Source organism: Channa argus, chromosome 16 (assembly GCF_033026475.1).
Source record: "Channa argus isolate prfri chromosome 16, Channa argus male v1.0, whole genome shotgun sequence".
Classification (NCBI taxonomy): Eukaryota; Metazoa; Chordata; class Actinopteri; order Anabantiformes; family Channidae; genus Channa; species Channa argus.
This window is the reverse complement of record NC_090212.1, coordinates 2,690,469-2,718,046: the sequence shown is the minus strand read 5'-3', so window position 1 is coordinate 2,718,046 and position 27,578 is coordinate 2,690,469. Positions and strand designations below refer to the sequence as shown.

Sequence of the window (27,578 nt, the reverse complement as noted above, 5' to 3'; positions counted from 1 at the left end):
ATCTAGGTTATATTAGTATGTAATTATGTTGTACAGCTCAAAGTTTTGCAGATTAATGCTTTACTATATCATATGTTTTACATAAGTGTAAAGTAGATCACAACTGTATTTCTGTATGCACAAGGATGTTCTGCCTCATGTGACTGAATAATTGACATGATGACAAACAATTAAAATGTGGTTCTCTTGTCCATGACAAAATTAAGGTCATATCAGTATCCCTCAACTAACAATCCAAAGGCCATCACAAATGAATGTAAAAAAATAAGAGATCTCGAATAGATTGATTTTTCAATAAATATGGAAAATTGTTTATGGTTATCAGGTCAAAATGGAACACAAATTCACAACTTTTACCAAGTTGGTGACCCTAAAAGCTTGGGAGCTTTGACATTAGTATATCTCAGCATAAAGTGTGCTGCCGTTGGAATATGCTTTCAGACTAGTCTGGTCAGAATCAGCGTCCATTCACTGCAACAGGTTTTCAAATAAGGGTTGTGTCAGTCCATCCTTCTGCAAAGGATGATCTCTTGTATGGCTGCTTTATCTCTCCTCAGTCCTTGGTCCTCAAGCCCCAATGAAATACGAGAGGCTTTGGGACGTCCTTGAACATGGAGGACTGGAGGGACTTCTGGTGCGAGTGAGGATCAAGGATCGAGGGATGACGAATAATCTTTTAAGAGACTTGAGATGTACTCAACGTCTTTCATTTGTGTGCTGTAGTAGCTTTTGAGTGAAGCTCTATGGCACAGAAGAACAAAATATATTAGGGTCTAGACCCATGTACACCTGTAATACTTGCAATTGGAACCAGTTGTTTGTTTGCATTTTTTGATAATAATGCAACATCAGCAGGCCTATACATTAGGACCAAATCTAGGTTTATAAAAGAACATTTTTCTCTATCACTTCTGTTTTGTTTTACACGTACAAGCCAATGATCCGTCACTCGTCTTGCCCGCTTCCTGCTGTTGTGGAGCTCTTCTGCTGTAGATACCCTGAGACTCATTGTGCCACTCTGCTGGTTGCTTGCTGCTCTCATATCAGTCTGAGTGCTTTGAGAGCATGACATAGTAGAGAGAGTAGAGATGGCTGTGAGCGTGTGTGTGTGTGTGTGTGTGTGTGTGTGTGTGTGTGAGGGAGTAAACAGCATCCCAACTATAGAGATGGCATTTAAGTGTCTCTCCCTTTGCTCTCCAATACTACTGCAGAACCATTACCTCGGTGTGTGTGTGTCTGTGTTCCTAACAGCGTCTGTGTGTACGTGTGATTGTGTGTGGCTACAAATGTATTTCTGAGCTATTCCTCCAATCATCTCCATGCTCCCACGCGACTCACCCTCTACCTTTCTGTTCTGATCCTTTTCTCATTCATCATGCTTCCTTTCCTGTCCTCTTGCCAGAGGTCTCTTCGAAGGTGTAATTTAGCTCCTGCTGTTCTCTAATTTCTGCCTTAGTCAGAAGGGGCGTGGCTGGCCCCCTGACACCATGGATGCAATCTGTCAATCACTTCCCCCAGCTAGAAAATTGCGTTCAAAGTGAGAGTAATTATTAAGTCTGCCCTGTGTGGGTTGAATTGAACGCCCTCTCAGTTTGGCACAGAGCGAAATATATATTCAGAGGCAAGGCCAGGTGGATTTGTGAGGCTTTTATTGTTGCAAAGAACAGGATGAGGGCTCTCCTCATCTCACCTTTTGTCTTGTCTAATCTTACTGCCTTTCGTTTACTTCTGTCCTTATTCATCTGACCTGCTTCTAATGGTATATTTTTAGTTGTACAAACACTGTGCTCTACTCTCTACACTACCCTAACCTCCACTGCCTCTGTCTTGTTCTATCTTACCTGCAGAGAAAGACACAAAAAGAGAAAAACCACTTACAAAATGGGGGTTGCAAAGGAAGCGATAGTGATGTGTGTTGCCTCTTGTTGTATAAATCCCACTGTTTATCTTCAATTGACGAAAATGGCTCCGTGATAATATATTGCACTGCCTTCTACATCGAGTCTATCTTGAGTCTACCACACATAATACTAACCCAAAGCACTCCCCCCCTCCCCCACGCCCCGGCCTCCCTTTGGCAGAGGGGCACCAAAATACAGGAAAGAGACAATAGTAGAGGTGAAAGCAAGGCACTAAAACATAGTCTACTTAACATAAACATGTTCATTGAGGTAGCTGTTAGAACTGCTATTTGTTGAAGTTAAATCAAAACTGGTGAACAGGAATGTTGGAACAGTTACTCTGCCTTCACTCTCCTGGTTAAATTATTGAAACCTACTTTAGAAAGCACTTGTGTCCCTGGTTACCTTTCAGTTCTACAGAGAAAAATGTTGATTTATTTTCATGTTTCTCTTTCATTCCAGGAACCACTTACCTCTGTTTGCCAGCGTAATACTCAGTAAATGTTAGAAAAAAAAATTTGATTTTGGCATTCCCATACAGTAGAATGAAACCACAAATGTGGAACTAGAAAACAAACTCATCAAGGACAGCAATTCCCATGATGCCTTGCACCAACATTTGCTTATAACTTGTCGTGCCATTTTCAATTAATGTCAGCCAGAGTTGCATGTTGTAAGCATTCCAGTCAATCACGTGCCCCCATGTTGATTAATCTGCAATGCACTGCCAACCAAGGCTTGTTAGAACAGCCAACACACCAATGACCCATTAACCTTTGTTCATGAGCAGAGTCAGAATTAACAAGATGTCTCTTTACTTCAGTGTAACTACTGACCCTGCAGCCCTTACATATACATAGAACAGACAGCTATCTTAATCTGGTTATTTCAGCTGACATGGGAGCAGCATCCTGTACAATATGCCACTTAGGTCTTGGACCAAGAAGGCAAAAATTCTTCATCAACACTGCTTTGCTGTAGGAGTGGGTGTTGGACAAAATGTATATACTGTATCAGGCCGTACGTACATTTGTGGATACTCATTGTATTACAAGGAACAAGCTTTTAATGTTACTACAAGGTTTCTATTTTTAATATCAGAGACAGGCATAAGGGCAATGGCTGTAATGCATATTAAGGATGGCTGCTGTTAGTGGCGTGGCTAAGGTGCTTGACTCAGAACCTGCACCTGGTTACACACAGTGGTGAAATAATACACAGGAGGTTTGCAAATTGTGAAGAGGGATTTTTTTGAAAAAACAAAAACAAAAAAAACAACAACCCGTAAACTCCTCAAACCACTGTAATGTAAATGCAAAATAAATTTCAATGTGAACTGACAAGTTTTTCATATCTTATCATAGTTAGATAGATGGGGATACACTTCTTTGAAAAGTAGCATTAACATTCAGGTATTGCTGTAGGCAGCATGTTATTTACCCAGGTGTGCTCAAAAGCTTGTGTTAGACCAGATACTGTTTAATTCATTCCCACCTTTGCTGTTGTGTATTTAGTCTTGTAGACTGGAGAAAAGGACACCATGCACCACACTCTTAAAATTATTGAAAGCTTGACAGGCCTCTCATACTTAGTTACAGCTGCTATAGCTATGATTGGACAATAGGTATAGAGCTTTTTCACACTTGCGCATTTCTCAACTAGAAGCAGCAGAGAACATGCTGCATAACTGCCGTTGGAAGCAGAATCTAAAAACCTGAGCTATTGTAGCAAATCGGAATCTTCGTGGATGGCGCAAAAACAGACAAACTTGTTCTTTCAAAAGTTCCCTCCTCAAAAAAAGTTGGGTGCAGGCCATTAGGTGAGATGTACAACAAAGTTTTAAGGTGCAAAGAGGTGGCAAGTATGTTTATAGTGAGCACTTCACTCTGGATCATCATATGAAAGTAGGCAGCACTCTGCTCAGAAATGTAGTTGTCCCAAGCCGCTTTTCGTGGAACAACTTTTCGCACCACAGAAAGGAGAGAATGTCTATGAAAGGGAAAGGAAACGGTCTGGTGTAAGTGTGGAAGCTGCCACTGATGTTCTCAACTGGACCACAATTATGTTTTCCACCACTACAGATAGGAAAAATTAACTCTAACGTTAGATGTGATGTAATATAAAAAGCTGTTATGCTGGAATTTTACCCCTTTTCATTTTTAGTCTGTTTTGTTGGCTCTAATTTAAAGCTGACCAACTTAACTTAAGTTTAACATACTTCTATACAAGTTATTGCTCATAACAGTAATTCCATTTACATGGAAAAGGTACCACATAACATAACGTTAAACATCTTTGTCTGAGGTGCAATCTGTACAGGAGAAATGTAAGCGATAAAAACGGTGGTAGTCTTTTCAGTGAGTCATTAAATTGGGCACAATTACATTTATCAAGCATGTCAAATAAAAATATTCTGACATATTGAAATACAGCAACCTGGTTAGCTGTCCAGCTTTAGGGATGTTTATGCTCATAACTATACAAATACAGTAACTTTATTATTTGACAGAGAAGTTGAAAACACTACTGCATCCATTGTTACCACGTCACTGCATTGCACAGCGGTAATAGTTTCCTGTTCGCTAAGTACTTCAGGTGTTTGTGAAAAAGGTCTATTGTGCAACCAGATCATATTATGGCTTTAAATGTCCTATAGCCACATTTGTCCATATGTACAAATGGTGCTAATCCATGACTGTAGTCATGTAATTTATGGTAGCTTACACATTATAGATAGCTGAGAACTGCAAAACCTACCCCCACTCCCCGACTGTGGGTATCTACTGTGGGTCTTATGGCATTTACAGGGCCTCTAAGGGTATTCAAACATTCAAAGGCTGAGTGTGAAGCAAAGAGAGAGGTAGAGGATATGGATGGTGTGCCGCCATCTAAAGGCAAGGGAAAAAGAGTGGGGTAATTAACATATTAATGACCCCACCTTCCTACAGCTTCTGTCGGATAGTCCAAACACTTTGATAAGTATGCAAATGAGAGCTGCACCATCTGAAGAGGGAATTAGCTCTGCCAGAGACAGCTGAGTGAAGGGAGGGGTAGAGAAAGAGGAAGGAAGGAAGGAAAGGAGTAAGGAAGGGACAGGGTGTTAGAAGGGAAAGGGGAACTGAAAAGGGGCACGGATGAGATGAAAAGAGGAAGAAAAAGAAGGACTGCAAAAAGGAGCAACTGAAGACTGAAAGTGAGATAGGAAGGAGTCTCAGGCGTGCTGATGAACTGATATCCTCATGTTTGTTTAAGTTGACTTTAATTATCTGATGTGAACAGTGGGCAATTGTGTGGGTATGTGTGTGGTATTAGACAAAGGAAAGGAAAAGAAAATGAGAAACACGATTTTTCATTCCTCTAGCTCTCAGATCGATTTGCCAGTGCCCGTCAGCTTTGCAGTGATGTGCAGAATGGCTGCAGGGGCTAAGGCCAGTGGGCATACAGGACGGGAGTAACGACCCCGAGCAGACAAGGGCAAGTAATTATAACACAGACTGATCTCACTTGTTCTATCACTGAGGAGAACGGCTGTAATAAGGATGAGGGAGAGCACCATGGGAAAGCAAGTGTTCACATGTGGGTGAGACAAAGGGAATGAGAGAGAGAAAGAGCGCCAGTGTATAAATGGCAGTGTGCGTTGGGGAGACACCTAGTGTGAACAGCCAGGCCAGGGATTCACCGACGCACTCGTCACGTTCCACAATTATCTTGAATAATTAAAACGTTTCATTAACTTGATCATTTCCTGTTCGGCCCTGTTGCAGCACTGACACCAGCAATTAAAGTCAGGCCCAAATCTGTTTGCCTCTCTCAATCAGCCAGTCAGAGGACATTTTGTGTTTTCTGTATGGAAGCAGAAATCTGACAGAGGAAAAAATCAGGGGCTTTAGCAGATATCCACCTTACTTAACTGTTCTCACCACTTCAGTGCTAAAGTAAACCTGGGCTAACAATGAAATCTACATGCTCAAGGTGAAATTGCACAAATCTGGTCTTGGCTTCCTTGGATTTTATTTTGATTAATGCAAATAAAAGAGTGAATAGTTTACCTCAGCAAGCGAGCCTTAGCACTGAAACATCCACTTTGAATATTCACATAATGATAGCTTTTTCCTGGTTTTTAAATGAATACATACATACATACATAAATGAATGAATAAATGTATACAGGCAATTTAACAAACAAATATCTTAATATCTTAAACTGCCTGTATCAAAAAAATATATCGATATTTTGATACAGGCAATTTAACAAACAAATATCTTATTCTTGTAAACCAGACATCCATCACCTTGCATAATCACTGTTTTATGATATGTTAATGTAAGAACGTCACTTGCTCAACTACACAAGACCAAAATCAAATCTTACAATATCTTCACAAATCTTGGCTTTTGTTAGAAATCAGGGGAATTGTTCCGTCTGCATTAACACCATAATTAGCAAAAGCTTATGCTGCCCTAGTTACATAAGATGTCTCTTTTTGTCTTTTGAAATTGGATTCACACAGGAGAAACCAAATAGTTCCAGAAATTGGGTAGGGCCAATTCTTTTCAGCTGCCTTTCACAACATTTTTTGACATAAAGTTATCTTTTCCAGTTTATGCCCAGTACTTACCAACCCCAAAAAACACAATTGGCATGGCGGATTGTAAATATGCAAATTACAAAAGAGATGTGGAGGGGAATGTATTTGCTCTCCAGCACAGCCTCCACCTCCCATATAATAAACACGAGGTTCATGGAGTCTCTGTTAAAGTTCTATACATTTCTTTTAAATTAAAAAAACAACCCTTGTAATTTAAATGGGAAGAGATGCCTTTACCTGCAGTATTGCTGTTTTTTTTTTTTTATTATTATTTGACTGGAGTGGTTGCAGATATGTTACACAGACACAGAGCAGAGATGCAGTGATGCCCAATCACATGTTAAAGGTAAACTGCTTTTTCCCTCATCATCGCATCAAACCTGGACGTAAATCCCATCATTCAATGCATCAAATGTCCGTCCTCTCTCTCTCCTGTGTGAGGTACTGTATATTACATCACTTAGCCATCCTGCAAGTTTGTGATTACTGTGAATCATAGATTTGCTTAACACGATGGTCTGGGGATATAATTTTTGACATCTGAGATTCAATTGTTTTGGATAAAGGTGATCTAGTAAAAAATCTGAGACGACTGGCAATGAAATAATATCAGCCAATGTTTTATCATTCTAGTTTTGTAATGTATACCACTACTATGAGTATATTGGTTGAATTTTAATATAGAAACGGCAAATGTTTTTAAAAATATTGATAATTTCACTCCAAATTTTGGTTTCACTTGTTTTTTTTAAATGTAGTGACTGTAAGGTAATGTTATTTTTAGCAGCCATGGGTTTGTAACTCTTGCTTTTGCTTGTTTTAAAGCGAAATAGGCATCTGATTATCTGCTGTCAGTCACCACATTACAGAGGTCAGGTCAGCCTCAGTAGCTGAGGGGGGTTTGAAAGTAAAAATAAGAATAAGAGGCTCAACATGTCTTTAGATGTCCACATAGAGCTACAGTACCACAAAAAAATTTGAATATGAGTGATTCATTAATAATGTGATATATACTGCAGGTATAACTCGTTAAATTCATCCCCTTCATACAAATGGAACAAAATCAGAACTAATTGTAATTTGCAATTTAGTCCAAGTCAAACACCATTGAATGTATTATTTGTTTTACAGAGCCATTACTCTAAACACACAAATGTAACTAAATGGCACAAATGATAATCGTTCAATTTTTTGATTTTTATTGATTTTGTTAACCCAGTGTTTAAAGAAGAAGTAATAGTGTTTCAGAGAAACCAGCACATCTTTTTTGTGCCATTATAGGAAAGGTAGGACATTTGTTGCTACAATAGTTGTAAAACTATTGAAGTTCTGTAAATTGCTTAAATAGACAAACTTCAAAAACCTTGCGAAGGGAATATCCCTGCACTACAACTCTCCACAAAAAGGCACATTTTGGGGTTTATTTTGTTTTCACTAAAGGTTTGTGTTGTGACTGCAGTGTTTACAGTGGAATTTACATGAGAGAGATGGACAAAAGATTAAATATTCACAGATTCATTACTTGTGTTTTGCAATATTCACAAAAAATAGTTTCAATACTTCCATTAAATGTTTCCAAATGTGTATCTCTGGCCTCCAGATCTATTCAATTTTTATTTACACAGACACTGCAAAATGTGTTTACAGATAAATAATCTAGACATCCCAGTTGGTAATACAAAGCTACTATTTTGGTAATTACCACAATATTACTTTTTTATTTCCATAACAATATCCCTAATTACCTTGTTACACAACTCTATAATGTAAAGTACTACCATTATGTCTTCTCAATAATGTAGGTTCTCATAATAACCATGTCAACATCATTTTGGCGGTGTCTCTGTGTAAAGAAACTGTCACTTAGGTACATGGTGAGAGCTCCCTCATGCTACTTTCCCTTATTCGCAGCCGCTCTCACTCGTTGTGATTGTAGATAATTCTAGGCCATTTCCCATGTGTAAATGTATTGTATAGCCTCACATTGATGCATACAGGTAGGCTGTGCACATATTTACACACACACCTGCACACAAGCATAGTAGCAGCAGCCGACACCTATCTGATACTGCCCAGGCTGCTCCATGCAAAGTCAAGCGTGTTCGTCCTGAAGACTATCAGCTCTCCAGGGGGAGAGGCCATCGAGCAGCATTATCGACAATATAGATCCCTCAGCCTGGAGATAGGCTTCACATCGATCCCCTGATTAATTACGATCTGCTGCCAGCGGCTGAGCGAGAGAGAAAGAGAGAGGGATAGTGAGAGGAGGAGATGAGAATGATAGAAAACGGGGAAAGGGGGAAAGAGTGAAAGTGGTGGCGAATGAAGGATTCGGGGGAGAGAGAAGGGAGAGTACACCTTGTACTATCTATGAATATCAGCTAAAGGCTACGCAGTAATCTTCCAGGAGAAATATTATTTATTGATATATGGGTAGGCAGAAACCCTTATCTTAGCTGCAACCACCCCCCAACATACAGCCAAGGACCAAACAAAATTCACACATTAGTGGGGTGAAAACAACTTGCAAAGACAAGTAGAGGACACTGCAATACCCACCCTTGAATTCCCAAACAGATTATACTTAATACTCTGCAAGTAAGAGTAAAAATAATTAGGAAAAAAAGGTACAAAACATTCCAGCCTCGGTTGTGTGGCTAACTTTACTGTTACAAATGGAACGACGGTTGATAAAAATGCTGAGCTCCTAACAGTAATAAACTCAGCAGATCTTTGGGCCACAGTCCTCCCAAGAGACAGTGTTGGGTCTTGTGTAACAAAAGTCAATAGGTGGTACAAAGCAAGTATAAGGGATCCATAAAGGTTAAGGCTGACGAATGGCTCGTACATTCGACTGACAAGTGACAAAGCTACTTTTATTGAAATTGGCATTGCTTCTTGGGTGTGTTTGTACAGTCTGAGGACTGCAGGGGTATGAACCGAGGGGTGACCAGAGCTAGTATGGCCCCTTTCAAAAACATCTGATTAGCTGTCCCTGCCAAAGTCAGAAGGTGGTAAGTAATTGGTTTACGATTAGGGAAAAAAATTGAGAACCACATTTAATCCAGAAATGAATCATTATCAGCATATTATCAGGCAGATAATATCACCTCCGCCCAACTGTTTATAACTAATTGTCAATGAGTATTTGCCAGCTAAGCAACACACATATTCCATACAGGGTCAAATAAAAATCTTACAATATATTATATAAGTAGACCTGATATTAAGCCTTATCTTATTGATAACAATTAAATGAAGGCTCTTACTACTTTTAAACATATGTTTTAATTAACTTTAGGCTTTTCTCACATATTTGCTGTTTTTAAAAAAGTGACAATATTTGTTAAATATATTCTGGGAAGAAACTTTTTCCAGGGACAAAGAAAACCTTCAAATGTAAAATGAAGTTGTGTTCTACCTTCCACCCACTCAACTCACCCAACAACAACTTTAAGGCTGTGGGCGTAGAAGGAGAGAAAGAATTGTGCTGCATGGGTAATGAATTGATAATTGGCTATCATGCTAAATATCATCAAGGGTGTGAGACAAAAACAGAATTATTTAGCTTGTCTAGCTGCAACATTAAATGAGGAGAAAAGCCTCTTATTTCATATTTCATATGGGAGAGACCTCTATTAACTAGAGAGAATAAAGAATTTAGTGCTTGTTGTTTTCTGTTCTGCTGTTATCAGCTTCTGTGACATTGGAGATGTCCAAAGAAAAAGAAGGAGACAGTGAGAAAGTCACACTAGGAGGGAGGAATGAAGAAACAGAAACGGAAAAGTGGAGAGGAAAAGCAGGAGAAAGAGAAAGCAGCGGCATCAAAGCACACACTTGTGACTAGTTGCTGATGTTAAGCCGTCAAACAGCACAGGAAAATGAGGAGTGTCTCTGGTTGATAATAAGCCGACAGGTGATCCAGGTACTGTTTGACTGTCTCTACATTGCCGCTGAGAGAACAATAGGAACATTCTGTGTGTGTTTGTGTTTGAGTGCGTGTGGGTATGGGAATGCAGCTCGGGCTATTTTATGCCAGTCTGTGCATTGGTGTGTGCGTTGCTTTTGTATGTGTGTTTGTGTTTCAGTGCAGTGCACTTTTGAAATCCCACTGACCTGAAAAGCTCTGTTAATGCTGGATCCACAGGCACTGAGAGAGGGAGAGAGAGAGACAAAGAGAGGATGATTATAAAACAGCACTGGCTTGAGCATGATAAACCCACAGGCCCTTTGTAGAACACAAATAAATGGACCCTATGAATAGTTGATCATTATGACTTGTGATCTATGTAGGTTGAATTGGTTGTGTTTCTTTCAAGGACTCAGCGTAAATGTTCACAGTGTAACCTGTCAGAGGGCCCTTGCTGACCCCAGTCCACCACAAAAGAAAAAATCAAACTATCAAGTGGTATTAATGATGTGGCTGATTGTTGTATACGCATACAGTTCATGTTTGTTCCTGTTACACATGTTCAGGTAACTCAGTGTGTTACAGGTTCTTAACTGCATAAAGGCCATGTGGATATAACAACCCAATATCAGTGGGTGGATAGTTATCTCAAATAGCACATGTACAGTAAAACTGATTTGCTTGTTTAGGGGACATCATCACAGTCTTTAGGCCACACAGTGAAATTAAATACCATTGTTGGCAAATGCTGGCATATCCACTTATTCTTTAACATGGTAAAGGCCTGAAATGGCTCACAAAAACAGAGTAATCTAGTGTAAACTAAGAGAAACAGGCTGTGTATGAAATCATTTATCACCTACATAGTGTATGACTGTAAAGACTGTGTGCTATCTTCTCTACGGTTCTGAATTCTGAGCATAGAGTTTATGCCCTGCTTAAAATGTTCATTCAGTGAACAAAAAAAAAAAAAGCATATAGTGTAAACTCGGGAGTGTCTACAGAGGAAACAGTGAAACATTGAATGGTGAAGTGATTTTGGTCACGGACATAACAATGGTTTCAATGCCAAGTCTCGACTCACACATCTGCTCCCCCTTTGGCCAATCAAAAAAGGGTCTTGTGGTGACCCCTTTTACTACAACAGACAAAGGGCATGAACCACATAATGTAGAGACAATGGTCATCACCTTTTTTCTTGTTTGGTCAAACATGTTAGATCATTTCTAAAGTAGGAGGCAATAAAATATGTATCAAGAGGGTCCACTGACGGGCAAGTCTTTTAAAATACTTCAAACCTATGAGAGCAAAAGGCAGCTGGCAGGAAGGACCATTACGGCCTAATTTGTTTGCAGTTTACCTTCCGTATCAATTTGTACGATTACATGTTGCTGTGGTAGACGTTTCATTTTGAACAAAGCTTTTAAAATGTGGACTTTATGGTTATAGTTTTGCAAGACAGGAGAAAAAAAGAACAGAAAAGGAGAAAAAGAGAGGGCAGTAAGAAGAGACAACTCGAGTGTGACAGACCGGGATTTGTGCAGTGGGGTGTGTACTGTGGAATACTTGTGTCTGTGCATGTGCGTGTTTGTGTTGGGGGAATGAAGGTCACCCTGAGTGCTGTTGCTGCCTGTTTTTATGTGTGTGCGTCCATGAAGATACCTTTGGAGCGTGTGCGATGGCGCTTATCGTCTGCATCCACCTCCATCTGCAGAGAAGGTACAAACAAGCTGTTAAACACACGACAGACAGCGTTGCCAAATTATCTTTAATTTTCTTTCAGGTTCTGGGTCACAACAACAACAGTAACGCTTAATATTTCTTGTAGATGATGGACTGACTGGCTGGATTTTCGTAAATGATTTGAGGAATTCAAAGACTTGTGAATCATTTAATGTAGTTTCCTGCTGTTCAAATCATTGCTGAGAGACTTATTAAAGCTCTTTGCAATACATCTGTCTTCTCAAATATTTATACATACTGTATATAAATGCATTTATACAAAATAATGTTTTCACGTTTGGGAATGATACAAAAATCGAGTTCTTAACCTTTTCTAAACTTTATGATTTCTGAAGTATTAATTTATAAGTCTTTATAAGACACACAGACAGGTAACAATTTAAAGGAAAAAGCCAACAGTGTCTTAGGGCATTGATTCTTCAAATGTCTGGAACTCTACTGCAGGGATAGTAGGTCATTTTTCTTTTGATGATGTTTGATGATGATGATAGTAAGGGCTGTGACGACCATAGCACAAGATTAACATAATTTTTTATACTTTAAATTTTAGAGAATGTTTTATCAACTTTTCCTTCCAGGAAATGGCAGCACAAATTTCCACTCCAACACCAGCTTCTCTCTTCCAAAACTAATTCTAACATATTAAAATCTAAGAACATGGACCAGTGGTAAAGTAACTAAGGTGACACACTGTTTGCCTCCTCGGAAATGAAGGCGGACACCGGTGGGTTGCTCTCAGGTACTGGGCTGTAGGATGCTGAGATCACTAAAGTCTCACCTGGCAAAGCTCTCACCATGCTGAGATCTATATTATAAGATCTGTGATCAACTGTTCACATTTTTTAAATCTAAATGTTGACTTTCTTGCATGAAATTATATAAAAACCCAATAAAGCAGCAGTCCTAGGATAAAAATGACAGCAGTTCTTTGGGTCTCAACCACCAATCACCACTGCATGCATTTCCTTCCTCAGGGAGAGACAAACCGGATGGCACTGTAAAGAGCTGGGGAGCCCAGATACACATCAAATTTATAAATCTGGATAAATTGGCCACATCTTCTAAACCTAAATGGGGACTTTCTTGCATGAAGAAATTAACTTATTAAGCATCAGTCCTAGGTCAAAAAGTCTTGACCGTAGTTCGCTATCACTGCTGCACCAGCTGTTCTGCCCTGGGAAGACACAGACACAAACAGGGCGCTGCTCCAGAAAGTCGGGCCAGCTGCTGAGATCACCATGGTCTCATCTGGCAGCGCGGATCTCACTGTGGTGAAAAGGGTAAGGCACATTTATCCACGGTCCGGATAAACTGACTAAATCTTTTCAAATGGTTAACTTTTAGAATGAAAAAATTAAAGTTCATAAAGGTTTATATAAACGTATATAAACCTAATAAACCGGCAGTTCTAGGATGAAAAAAAAATGGCTTTAATAATCCTCTGATCATTGTATTGGGTTAGTGTTCGGTCAATCAGCTGGAACATATGAACACCGTTCCTATTCAGGTCAGAAAGTACCTAGTCTGAAGTACAGTAGGAGCTACAGTAAAAAGGTTCCTCAAGTTTCTAGAACATTTGTCATTTGAATCTTATGCAATCCAAACACATGAAAAAGGAGGAACTTCCAAGCATCGTTCTAAGAACTAGAGTGCTCCTCCGGTCCAAAAGCATCTATTGTCTGGGCAACACCTTTCTTATCCTGACAGAAGTGTTTCATCATAGAATAAAAGTGATCACACACAACTTTTTCTTGATTGGCAGTGTGCAACACATGCACTCGTCCACTTGTTGAGAATATAATGAAGGATGAGTCATCTGTCGAGACTTTTTTCCACTGTACACCAGTATTTGTGGTATGAGTGATTATCTTTGTAACGAGGCCTTTATTCACTGAAACCCTCGGCGTGCAATTGCTGATGGACTCTTTTCCCTGACCCAGTCTGATCACATCTCTTACTGACATTCTTAGTCACCTGAGGGATTTCACAAAGATCCAAATGCAGAAGTTTATTTAGACACTGTTCCTATGTAAACACAAGCTAGTTGATCCACCTTTGTGACTGAAGCTCGGGCCATTTGTGCTACAACAATGAACCCTCTTTCAAATTCATTAAGACCTGATGCCATCTTGAGTCAAATTCTGAATCAACAGATTCAACATTTTCCCACATGCCACATGTGCGTGTTGATGCATCTGCATTTGTATGTTTCTACACTCATTAATTTTAGCTTAAATTAACTTGTCAGCGTCTGTCACACCATCTTTACATTAACAATTTCCAAGATTTCCATTGACACTGTCGTCACTATTCATGCACTCTTCATAAGCACCCTATGTCTTTTTAATATACAGTGCATCCGGTATATTTACAGTTCTCAACTTTTTCCAAATTTTATGTTAAACTCCTATTTGAAAATTGATTAAATTCATTATTTTCATCAAAATTTTAAAAACAATACCCCATAATGACAACGTGAAAGAAGTTTGTTTGAAATCTAATAAAAAATAAAAAAATGAAATTTTTACAGCTTTTGCCATGACACTGAAAATTGAGCTCTGGTGCACCCTGTTTCCACTGATCATCCTTGAGATGTTTTTATTCTGAAGCATTTAAGGTCCCAATAACCACAGTGGCGTCCATCATCCATAAATGGATGAGAGAAAGGGCTTCGCCAGGGAGGTAACCAAGAACTCTTTTCAGAGTGACCATCGGGTGTTTCTCTGTGAAGAGAGGAGAACCTTCCAGAAGAAAAAAAGTCTCTGCAGCACTCCAGAGTCATCTGGCCTGTATGGTAGAGTAGCCAGACTGAAACCACTTCTCAGTAAAAGACACATGACACCCTATCTGAAGGACTCTGATGAAAAAAGGATTAAACTTTGACCTGAATGCCAAGTGTCATGTCTGGAGGAAACCAGGCACCGCTCACCACCTGGCCAATACCATCCCTACTGTGAAGCATGGTGGTGGCAGCATCATGCTGTGGGGATGTTTATCAGCATGAGGAACTGGGAGACTTGTCAGGATTGAGGGAAGATGAATGCAGCAATGTACAGAGACATTCTTGATGAAAACCTGTTCCAGAGTGCTGTGTACCTCAGACTGGGGCGACAGTTTATCTTTCATCAGGACAACGACCCTAAACACACAGCCAAGATAACAAAGGACTGGGTACGGGACAACTCTGTGATTGTCCTTGAGTGGCCCATGGAGAGCCCAGACTTGAACCCGATTGAACATCTCTGGAGAGATCTGAAAATGGCTGTGCAGCCTGGAGGAGCTGGAGAAGTACTGCAAATAAGAATGGGAGAAACTGCCCAAAAGTAGGTGTGTTAAGCTTGTAGCATCATACTCAAAGGCTGTAATTGTTTCTAAAGGTGCTTCAACAATGTATTAAGAAAAGGTGGTGAATATTTATGTACATGTGATTATTAAAAACAAAATGTACAAAGATTAAAAAAACAAACTTCTTTCATGTTGTCATTATGGGACATTGTTTATATAATTTTGAGGAGAATATAAATTTAATCCATTTTGGAATAAGGCTGTGTGTAAAAAGTTAAGCTATAAGTTAAGCCTATATATCTGTCTATACCTAGGTCTACCCCCTCACTGATCATAAATATGGCCTTTGAAACTCTATTTCCAGTTCCTAAATATGTTCCTAGACAGTCATGATTGCTGGGTTTGTGACTGTGACAGGGGCCACAGTGATGTTTGGATGTCCCTTTTTGTTAAACATGATTTATTAACAGCCCAATTATGGTACTGTAGAGCCCCTCAGTCCTAATGGTGTGTTTCTTTATGAATGCCCATAAATGTTTCAACTGAAAAAAAACAATATGATGAAAGACAAGGATACCTTGTAAATCTTATTAGTGTAGCAGGAAAGGAATAACCTGGGGTATACTGATGAGAGTAAGGTTATTGTGTGGGTGTGTATGTGTAGAGGGAAAAAGCCAAAAATATCTACACATACATATCTATATAACCAGAAGTATAAGTGTGGTTTCCTTGATAACAAAACTTGGAAAAAAAAAAAGAAAAGAAAACAACTTATCAATCTAGTTTGCTCCTCTTCCCCTGTAAGTGCTCTAACAAAGACAAACTGAGCATATTGCATGTGTGTGTGTAGTGGTGCAGATTTCTGAAGCAGTAGTGTGTGGAAAGTCAAGTTAGTCCCCTTTTGCTGAGCGTCTCTCATCGGACTCAACATTGTTCTGTTTTATCACAGCTACTCTGGAACAATCCGCACTACGAGCAGAAGTGATAGCGTCCCTACTAGAAGAGAAGTCATGTTGCATATGTAGATGTCCTCACCACACTGGCCATTTGTGTCTAAACAACAGAGCACTTACATTATACAGCTATGGAGTCCTTTGATTTGAACTTTCAAATTCCTAAACACATAATACATAATCTACAGCAGCAATTAATTCAGCTTCTATATCATACAGGTCTAAATTCAGAAAAGTCTGTATTATTTCTTCTATTCTTTAATTGCTATGTACACTACTAATTGCTGATAATTTTATACTGAAATACAAAGCTCACTAGCCAGTTTTTTTTTCTTCATTAAATTTTAAATATGAATTCCTGTAGGTGGTGTTTCTCTGTCCGATTAGCAATGGAAGGTAGTATTCTCTCCTCTAAACAAATGGCATTTCCTTTTCAACACAGCACCCGGCGTTTAGAAAAGGAGCTGCGAGTCCTCTCTTTCTGACAGAAAAGATCTGTTTACACAGTGATGATGTTGATAATCACATTAGAACAGATAAATCTCTTTCTGTAACTCATAGAAGGAGCTTCCTGATTTTAAAAGAAAATTAATGAAACACTGAAAACAAGAGGGAAAAAAGAATCAACCTGCGTTTCCCTTGTTAAAAGAAAAAAATCTACTGCAGACTGAAATATGACTTAATGTTTAAATGGATGTTTAGCTGAAGCAGTGCCTATGTGAAGCTGTCAGTCTCTCTCTAAGGGCCCCAGTTTAAAGAGAGGCCTGCATCAGTGCTGAACACATCAGCAACAACAAGCAAATCCAGCAACAGTATAAAACAACAGCAACAGTAACAGCAGCAGCTGTGTAAGTCTTGTCGCCTACGCTTCCCTCCCTCAAGGCTCCTCATGAGAGTTGGACACAGGAAGCATGCATGTCTCTGTGGCTTGCCATATGTTGGCGAGCTCTTCATATTCTGTCTGGTGTTTTTTCTCTCTTCACACCCCATGGGAAAATGTCAAGGCTGTAATGAAGGTTAGCCTGCTTATTGAGGATTAGGTGGAGGCCCACTCCTTCTCTGTCTGTGTCTCAATTAGACCCTGAATCAATGGCATTGCAGGCCCATATGATTAACCACAAAGCCACGTTCATCCCAGCTCCTAAAGTTTGTGTTGGCTAAGCTAATACACATATTGTAACCCCAGAGAAAATCCAGCCAATTTTCTGTTTTTATACAACCATCAGTCTGAATTAGAATTCAAATAACCGATCTGATGTGGTGAATATTACACTTTTAGACGAAATGAATTGTTTTGTGGCAAAAAAAAAAAACATTGGATTATCTGAAGAATACGTCACAAATGTGAAAACAGGGCTGTTTGTGGAAAAAAATAAAAAATAAAATATATATATGTGTATATATATATATATATATATATATATATATATATAAGGAGAATAGAATACTTTAAATCTAATAGTTGTATTTCTTATGATTTCTAATATTTATTTTTATTTATTCAACTTTTACACTATTTATTTCCAGCAGTTATAATATATAATATCATATGATCTGACCACTTAAATTAAATTAAAACGTAACATAATAATAATAATCTCATTAACTGGCAGGACTTGGACTGATAAGATCACATTACATTTATACATTTTTGTAGGGATCATTGGGATCATAGATTGTGTTGTTGCACAAACCTAATGTAAGTTGGAGTTACAGGACCTCACTAGTGTTGGTGCTATTCACAATTTCACACCATTTTACACGACCTCCACACAAAACATTAGGTGTTCAGGTAATAATGGTGTAAAACTTAAAAATTCCTATTTACTAATCTTTGCCTCTCAACATGTAAGACAGTCAGTCGTTCCATGATCCCATGTAAATAGCATCAAGTTAATTGTTAATCCATGTGGCAAATTATGCAGCAAGTATTATATAAGTATTTCATTTACTTTTACAATACAAACACTGAGATAAAGTGGCTGCGTGAAATGAAAATTGCATCCTTTTTCAAATGTATGTACAGTCAGCACAAAGCTATATTCAGGCCCCCTTTAAAAATCTTTAAAAGGCTGTGAGTGGAATTAGGCATTTTTTTGGTATTGATTGTCCAATTGGCAACTGTACGTAACTAACATGCCGAAGATTCTGTTGATGCACCTATTTTTAGTGTGTCTCCATCATTATATAAGACACAGGTATGCTATCAGACACAGACAAACTGCACAGAGGAAAAACAAGGAGGTTTTTGCTGTTCGATACAGAAAGTTCAAGATATTACGGGGAATGAAACATGCTAAAAAAAAAACAGCAATTATTTTATTATACACTAAGTAATAGAAAAAGCATTGTGTGTGTGTGTGTGTGTGTGCGCGCACATGCATGTGTGTATCAATTTGTTGGGGGTAAAGGGGGGATGGGAGCACTCAGACAGCTGTCACAACAATTCACATCGTTATCGGTTTCCCTTTGTTTTCACCTTGAAGTTTTGGGAGAATGTGTTTCAGGCATATGGCACCCAGCCCCACCCTCTGCCGCTCACACACACACGCGCACACACACACATATCTCACACTGGTTTTCTGTACAGTGTAGCAGCAGGGAGCCACCAAAACGGTGCTGGCATTATCAATTTTCACAGCAAATAGGTATTTACGACATGCATCATCTAGTGACAGTAAACATGTGCGCGTACCAATAGTCAGTGTATCTGAATTAGTGTGAAGGGTCTGTTGTGAAGCATCTGAGTGAGCGGTGAGGGGGTGGGTGGGGTGTTGGGGTGGGCAGTCAGAGTACGGGTGAAGGAGAAAGAAAGAGAGGCTAAAATATGGGGAGTGATTCCTAACTAGTGTGTAATAGGGCTTTGGTGGGTGATGGCAGCAGTGGGAAATGCTGTGATCTGAATACAATGAGACTATTTTTCAGCTGACCATAACAGAGAGCTTTACACTTTAGGATTTAAATAGAGGAGTGTGTTTGTAACTTCAATGACTGCTACAGAGTCTAAGTGGGCATGAGGTTTCCTTGATAATAAAACATGATTCTATTCAGATTTATTGCCTTTCTGCAGCAAAAGTGCATATTTTCCTGCATTCACTGAGTAGAGAGTGGAAAAAATGAACCTGCAATTGAATGTCAGTTGTGTCTGGAATGTTTAAAAACGGTTTTATAGTGGCTCGTGTTTGAAAATCGTTTTCTAAAAATCCAGTGGTCTAGAATGAGGCCAGTGGAAAAAGAAATCATGATTATATTTAACAAATTGAACATTTGATTTCAAGATGCAGGCTATGGAAACTATTCATCTGGGCCTCAACCAAAAAGCAATAATAAGACAGTTGAAGTTCGCCCGCCTGTTATCCCAACACATTTAGATTTTAACTTTTTTCTTTTTTGCATATTCACAGATTCTGCATCATTTTATTTGCAATAATGTCCTGTCTGACAAAAAGTTTTACACATACTTTTTTCCTCATCTTATGTGACGATGAGTGTTAAGCTTTATTAAAACTCGTCTTTTTTTTAATGCTTTCTTTTTTTAGCCCGATGTGCAGTGTGATTTTGTTACTTTAAAAATCAATAAACATTTTTTGAATAGCGATAATACAAAAAAGTGAATACAAACTAAAAATTTGCTTTTTAATTGTGACTTTGAAGACGTGGAGGTTTAGATGTACCAAATGCTACCTGAAATGGTTTGGGGTTGAGACAGATCTTTGGTCCACACCTCTGCTTCCACTGTGACCTACTGATGTTCAGCTGGGGAGGAATGGCTCACCACGTCTCCTCCAAACTCATTTTCTAAACAGAGAAAGAAGATAGAGAACATGCATCATTAAAGTCATTTGCAGAACAATCACATTCGCACACAGCCTTGACAGGATCTGAAATTTCCTCTTCTTCTTTGACTTCGGCTTCATGAATAGTCATATAGCATCAACTATGCAGCACATGCCACAGCAAACGCTAATTTCTGCCATAACGATGGTCGCTTGTCGTGTGGGATAGGCTTGGCAACATGGGGTAATTAGCTAGATCTATCATCTTCTACAGGAAGTGGGGACAAATATAGCTAATGATCCATGCCTGCCTCCATGATTTCTCTCCTCAGCTCTTCGTTGAGTTAAAAGAGGAGAGCAAAGTGGAGCAACGCGAGAGTGAGTGAGAGAGGTTGATGTCCCACTCTGTCACAAAGGGTGAGATAACCAGAGGCACAAAAAGACCGAGAGACGGAAAGAAAAACAGATGCATGTGAGTGAACATGCAAACACTCCTTGTGTATTCTGCCTGTCTTTGTTTCCCTCTATCCGGCACTGCTAATTGAGAGAATGTATGGGAGAGAACAGATGAGGTGTTGATGGTGTATAGGGACCATCACAAAGAATGAAGGCCCCCATGGGGAGCCTACCAGACGGCCCATAACACACACAGACACACACACACACACACACACACACAGTCATTCCCAACCTATCTCATAGTAGCTTCAATTAAAACAGCTAGTCTCTAAGGACAAACACAGCCATATGTATATGTGAGTGTATGTTATGTAAAAGAAGCAGTGGTGGTTATGTGAATAAATGGACTTTCTTTTGAATCAGCAGGAGGTCTTTTTTTTTTTTTACCAATCCTTCATGCACATCAACACACAAACGCAGTTTTGCATTGCTATTATCATGAGGACATAATGCATTTCGTAATCTCTAACCCTAACCCCAACATAGACCCAATTTTAACCCTAAACCCAAAATCACATCTTTACGCTCAAACAAGCTTTCGAACTTCGTAAGACCAGTAAAAGAAAAAACAAGAAAAAACAAGCAAACAAAACAAGACAAAGCGTATTTTGGCATGGATAGCTGGAACTGTACTAAAAAATACCCAATCCCACCTGTTTTTGCCCCCAGGAAAATAGAAGCAACCCCCAAACACACAGAACCACACACACGATCATCCCTGGCCTCTTGGTCATTATAATCAGAGTGTAAGTGATGGGTCTGCCCTCTGATGAAGGTCTTCATGTGGGGGCTGATGACAAATCACAGCTCTCTGACTCTTCATCAGTACATAGTCCACATTTCCATGGTATGTGTGTGTTTGTTAGGAAAAAAGATGGGGGGGGGGGTGTCAAGGGTCTACCTGAGTACCAAAAAAAATATACGACAACATAATCGGTTGTGGTCGTGCAGTTGGCCTGTGCGTGCGTGAATGTGTGTGCATGGTATTCAAGTCATAGGGTTGAGACGCTAGTTGATTTCAGCACCAAGGACAGTGACAGCAAAGGAAGAATGGACCTTCAAATGAAAGAATACACACACACACACACACACACACACACACACACACACTCAGATACACACACACACACACAAACATGGATTTGTACACAGTATACGTTTTCTTCTAAGCATGCTAGCACATGCATACTCAGTTCCCTTCAACTGTGCATTGGTTACGGTAAATGCAGGTGTGCAAACACACAGAATTATGTCCTTGCTAATTCATAAGGGAGATTTGATATAAATAAGGAGAAGGACGATGCCATGAGGATTAAATGTTGGAAAATGTAGTATCACAAAAAGACTTTTTTCATTAGGGGCAAAGCTCCCCACCACGTCATCATTTTAGCACAACTTAGGGTTAAACTCCCATCTGATATGATGAAAGACATCTAACCTTCAAAGATGCTCTGCTACCCTTTTCACTGCATAGATACTGCAAAACGCCGCTCTCTACTGAACCCTCTGTCTGGCTATTGAGGAAAGATTGTATATGCCTTCTCAGTAAATAAGCATCCAGCCTTCACTAGACGGATGGACACATGCAGGGGTATCAGTTCACCAACCAAAGGCTCAGGATCTAATATCATTTGCTAGCAAAGCATTTAGCTCTCCATACGTAAACATTTCTGAGAACAAGTAGAGCAATTTGTGATGTTGTAGGTCAGTATTAGAAATCAGGGCTTAAACCATTTTTATGGAGACTTCAAGTTAGAAATTCCAGCTGCACTAAAAGAAATGTATGTATGTACAATGTATTACACTTTTACAATTAAAAAGACAATATGCATAAGATGCACAGAAGGGCAAATAAATTCACTAAAAGAACATTCACATTACTGTACTTATATATATTATACTTTATCAGTATCTAACAATACACATCAAACTATTAAAACTATTAAAAAATCAAACATTTAAAACACAGGTGCTACCTGCAGGTATCTTTGGACCAACATTAAGTAGGGGACGGCCTGCTTTTTACTGATCGCTAATACAAAACAAATCTTTAAATAAATTAGCAAATTGTTTGAGGCAAGATGTATTTCCTTAAAATCATCTCTTCAAATCCACAATACTGCAGTGTAGGCTCTATGTATTTGAGATGTAATGATAGGGTGGAATAACAACCTGTATGTTTCTTATTATGCATTTTGCAAGGCGCCCTTATTCTCACTGACGTAATATTATCATTCATACTGCAAAACATAGTACTGAATTAGTATTAGTGATTCACTAGTGTTTGTGAATCAGGCCTTTCAGTATTTGAATCATTTAGCTTGTTAAATGGTTAAAAGGTCTAAATTCAGACTACAGACATTAATAATGTGTCAGATACACATTTAATGAGCATGTTATTTTTTCATTCTCATTCCCTGGTATAATGACCTGTGATCAGTATTTATGCTTCACTGTAACACGGTAGTATTTTTGCCTTGTCAATCAACTAAAAATACATATACAACACTGAATTTCTTACTTTAATTCAAGAGCCAATCTGTAAAACTTTAAATTAAAAAACTTTCAAAAATTAAATAATAATAGTAATAATAATAATATTTCTTGTCAGTGTTATTTTTGTATGGTAATAAATTATGATAATTGGTCCGATCCCTGTATATTTATTTTTAACAGGCCTAAATTTTCCATCTTGGACAAGTTAGTTTGGGTATCAAGCAAATAAAACATTTCAGCTACTTGCCCAAGTAAGTGGCAAGTGGTCTACAATCCTTCACATCAACCCCCTGATACAGTTTCTAGTTGTTGGTATTTAATAACCAGTTGTATTGAACCCTCAAAGGATTAGTTTGATTTTTTCAGATTTTTCAATCTGGTCTTAATAGAAACGTAAGTGCTACATACAGTATGCATATGGAACACGCTGTCGGTTGATTAAAAGTTTTCTTGCTTTCCGCAGTGTCCACAAATGTGGACACTGCGGAATGATGGCCACAGTTTACAACTATTGTTCTGTCTACAAATGCAATTTAAAGTTCCCTAAGACTCATATGAAACTGCAGTGGTTGCCCTGGACATTAAAAATTGTGAATAAATCAAACTTTTTAAAGACAAATTTCACACTTTTCTTTTATCCTGAGCTTCGGTGGAAAGAGTGACTTCTTGTAGTGATTTAAGCAATCGGAACTGAATTCATGTTTAAAACTCTGCTTACCCCTCATCTCTCAATCTGTGTAACACTTTCACCTATTGCTTATTTCTTTCAAAACACTGTAGATAAAAACAAACACAATCCACATTGGCAGGAACAAATCCACATTGTACAGGTGACAACCAAAGCAAATCACACATGCACAAATATAATAACATATGTTGTATCAAATTATTTGTGTCGGAAAACCATTAACTATAAAAACACTCCGGCTGTTGAATCTAGTCATTCAATTCAATTCAACTTTATTTATATAGCGCCAATTCAAAACAAGTCATCTCAAAGATTAAAAAGATGTATAATAAATAAAAAAAAATGCAAATATGGTCCAAGTTAACGAACCAGTCATCAGAACAACAACGCACAACTTTTGTGTTCTTTTTTCTTAAATGCTATAACTTTGATAGATGCTTATTTGATTTGGCTTATAGACTGCTGAAATTTAACGACTCTCATTTGGGCTTCAAAGTACAGTATTTCCGTGAAATGAGGGCTGTACAGTGTGGCTCTCGTTTCTTTCCGAGTGGAAACATTTGCGGACACCATGGAGAGCAGGAAAACCTAACAATCAACAGCTTGTTTCATGTGCAAAAATAGCACCAAAGATTTTATTAGGATCCTGAACTATTCCAGATTCCAGTGGAACAGTAAAACATAACAAACACACAGTGGGGCTTGTGTCAGTGGCAGAAAGCAAATCGACCAAATAACAGCCATGTTTCAGTGTGGGCTATCATTAAATCAATCACAGAATAAACCGAAAATTAACTGCAGTCAACTTTTGTCATTGTGGCCAGCAATCGAGGTTTGATGTTTTGTTCTTTGCTCGTAAATAGGACTGGATGAAAAGCAGCCTACTGTTGTGTGAGACACCAGCTCTGTAAAATGTTAGCTGCATTTGCGGTTTTCAGTGATTTACTAAAAGAACAGTCACGTGCTCCATTGTGCCTAAATATTTTATGTACACACCGTTTCATTCACATATGCAAGACATATGTCACTGTAGAGCTTGGGCCATGCTGCAAGAAGAATATTGAACGCGCCCTGGTGGCAACATGTACAACAGTGAGCATGAACAGTGTAGTTTTCTATAGGTAGAAGTGTTGTAGAGCTCGATGTTTTCCTGTGGCTATTTCACGTCTTGGCTGTCTCACTCCTCGACCTTGGTGTTCTGTAGCTGCTGGGGATGAGAGATGGTGTTAACACTTCCAAAGGCGTAAATCACCACTCCCTCCCTGTCTCTCTCTCTCTCTCTCTCTCTTTCGCCTCCTCCCTCCCCCCTCACTCGCTCCTTCTCCCTCTCCCTCTCTCTTAATGCAATGTTGTTCTCTTCACTCGCTATCTGTGCTGAGAGGTGATTGGAGTCTTCCCAGACTGGTAATGGGCCACATATACACTCTCTCACACACACACACACACACATACATGCGCACCTTTTTACAGCCACATGGCAAAGAGAGAGAGAGAGAACAAGAGAGAAGAAGACTCATCAAGTAATTAAGGCCCTGGCTCTCCCTTGGAAATTAAAGGAATGGCCCTTTGCTCTTCTCTCTCTCTCTCTCTCTCTCCCTCCATCGCTCGCTCTCTCTCTCTCTCTCCTTCTTCCTGCTGGGCTGATTGCTGTCTGGCTTCTCTCCTCACCTGAGTATTTCATTCTCTCCCAGGCAGCCAACCCATAGTGCATTGTGCCGGTGATTACCCCACTGTGGGTAATTGCGACAAAGGTTCGCTCGATGTTATTTCCCCCACACTCTGCTCCTGCAGAGGATGAGGTCCATCAAGAAAGAAAAGGGGTGTAGGGGTACACTTTTAGCTGCATGTGTATGTGTGTCTTATCGGGAGGGGCAAGCTAATAATGAGCATACTGCATGTGATGCTGTGTGGATTTTATATATTTATTATTTGGGTTATTTATTTCTCGAGTAGGCTTATCTTGGCTGCCTGAGTGGACGCTGTGTAACTCCGCATGTGTTTGTGAGCACAGTGAAGCGCAGCAGGTCACGCACACGGTCAGTTCCATCTCTCCCGTCCTTGAAGAGAAAAGCAGGTCAGAAAACTGCTTTTACCTTGTCACACTTTTCCTCTTTGGTAGGAGCAGGAAAGTCATAAAGAGGCAGCCCACTTCACTACCTGCCAGCTTCTTTCACCCTTGAACCTCAGTGTCTCACACCACACTGCTGTGTTCAAAGATATTTTGTGGGAGAGATTCAGCCCGACAGGCAGATTAATTTCTTTTGGCTGTTGCAACAAGAGATCACCCAACAGTTAGAGTAAAATATGATTCAATACAGGCAGCTCCATGGTTACCTCTTGTTACGTATCTGCTTGTGTATCCAGGCTGGACATTACTTTAACTGAGTGCGAGCTGGCTCCAGCCCCACAACCCTCAGGAGACATTAGCGGGAATAGAAATAGAAGGACGGATGGATGGATGGCAGTAGACAATATGACAATATAAAAAATGCAACACCATTCAACTATTTGCATTTTTGGACCAGTTTTGACGAACGCCGTATCCACAGAATGTAAACCAAAAGTCTTGACTCTGATGTTTGCAAAAACAAATAATTACTGTAAATTTAATTTTATATTAAAATGTCATTACCAACACATGTTTATGTATCAGACATACAGGATGTGTCTATAGCAGAAATGTGTATAGCAAAATATGAAAAACAGAATTAAAAACAGACTTATGCATAATATTCTTAATTATAATAATATATTTTATTTAGAAGCGCCTTTCACGTCACTCAAGACATAATTCTATACGGGAACTATCCAAAAGTTAAAACTGTAGGCAAATATGCTGTACCCAGAAATTTGTTTCCTTTCCACTTGCTAAAGGATTTGCTGGAAACAAATCCTGCAATATTAAAATGGTCTAGATGCAGGGTCGTGGGATTTCTTCTTTTTCTGCACTATCACTGCTTTGACAGTGTGGTCAATGTAATGCCTTGCTGGGATTTAGAGGGTTGGGGTGCTTTAGTTTAGGGATAAAGTGGATCATGTCTTTATAAACTGAAAACCTTTTGAATTACTAACCTCTGAGCTGTCTGGGCATGGAGATGATTCCTTTATAGACTCCGTGAGTACACTGCCCAAAATAGGTACAAATATAAAAATGTGGACATGAACCATGACAACTGATGAGAAAGACGCCCACTGTATTAGGAGACACAGGTTTTAGTAATCATGGTCCATTTAAGTTAGTAATTATGTGTGTGCTGTTCCCCGTTATCTCAGTCTGTGTTTGCAGTCCTTTCCAGTTAAAGCACTGGCTTCCACAGAATATTGTGTGGAGAAATAGATAAAGGTGACAGCTGGCTTTATTATCCACTTCTCTAGCTAATTATAGACCTTCACCCAACAAACACTCATTTGCACATAAGCATACATTACTATCAGTTCTTATCACCTTGTTATCTATGTTTCTACTACACACCATCACTCTTAATTCATAATTTGTTGCTCTAAGAAGGAATTTTAGACTTGCAATACTTTGGGGATTCTAAATATTTAATTTGCATACACAAAGAGCAAAGAGTAGTTTGAGGGATCTTTTACAAGCAGCAGAGGAAGGACAGAATATGCATACAGTGATCCTACTCATGCCTTTGTCCCAAATCCATTAAACACATGTACAGTAGCTATACTCTCACAGTGCCAGTTTCATCTGCAGCATGATGACATTCAGGCTAAGAAACCATAGCTGCGTCTTCACCTCCACTGTGTGTGTTTGTGTGTGTGT

The 27,578-nt window shown here is 39.1% G+C and overlaps 1 protein-coding gene across 9 annotated transcripts in view; it reads right to left on the bottom strand.

Moving 5' to 3' along the window:
• myt1lb (myelin transcription factor 1-like, b) overlaps positions 1-27,578 on the bottom strand; it is a 93,819-nt gene that overhangs the window by 44,552 nt on the left and 21,689 nt on the right. For 8 of the 9 annotated variants that reach the window (XM_067480057.1, XM_067480065.1, XM_067480066.1 and 5 more), the window contains exons 2-4: positions 20,066-20,179; positions 12,063-12,108; positions 10,607-10,640 (exon numbers count right to left, since the gene is read on the bottom strand). In XM_067480057.1, coding sequence (XP_067336158.1) covers positions 10,607-10,640; positions 12,063-12,108 — 80 coding nt within the window. In that variant the 5' untranslated portion in view covers positions 20,066-20,179. Of the gene's footprint in view, positions 1-8,516; positions 8,721-10,606; positions 10,641-12,062; positions 12,109-20,065; positions 20,180-27,578 lie in introns of all 9 variants that reach the window. The other variant, XM_067480061.1, reaches the window with a different exon arrangement.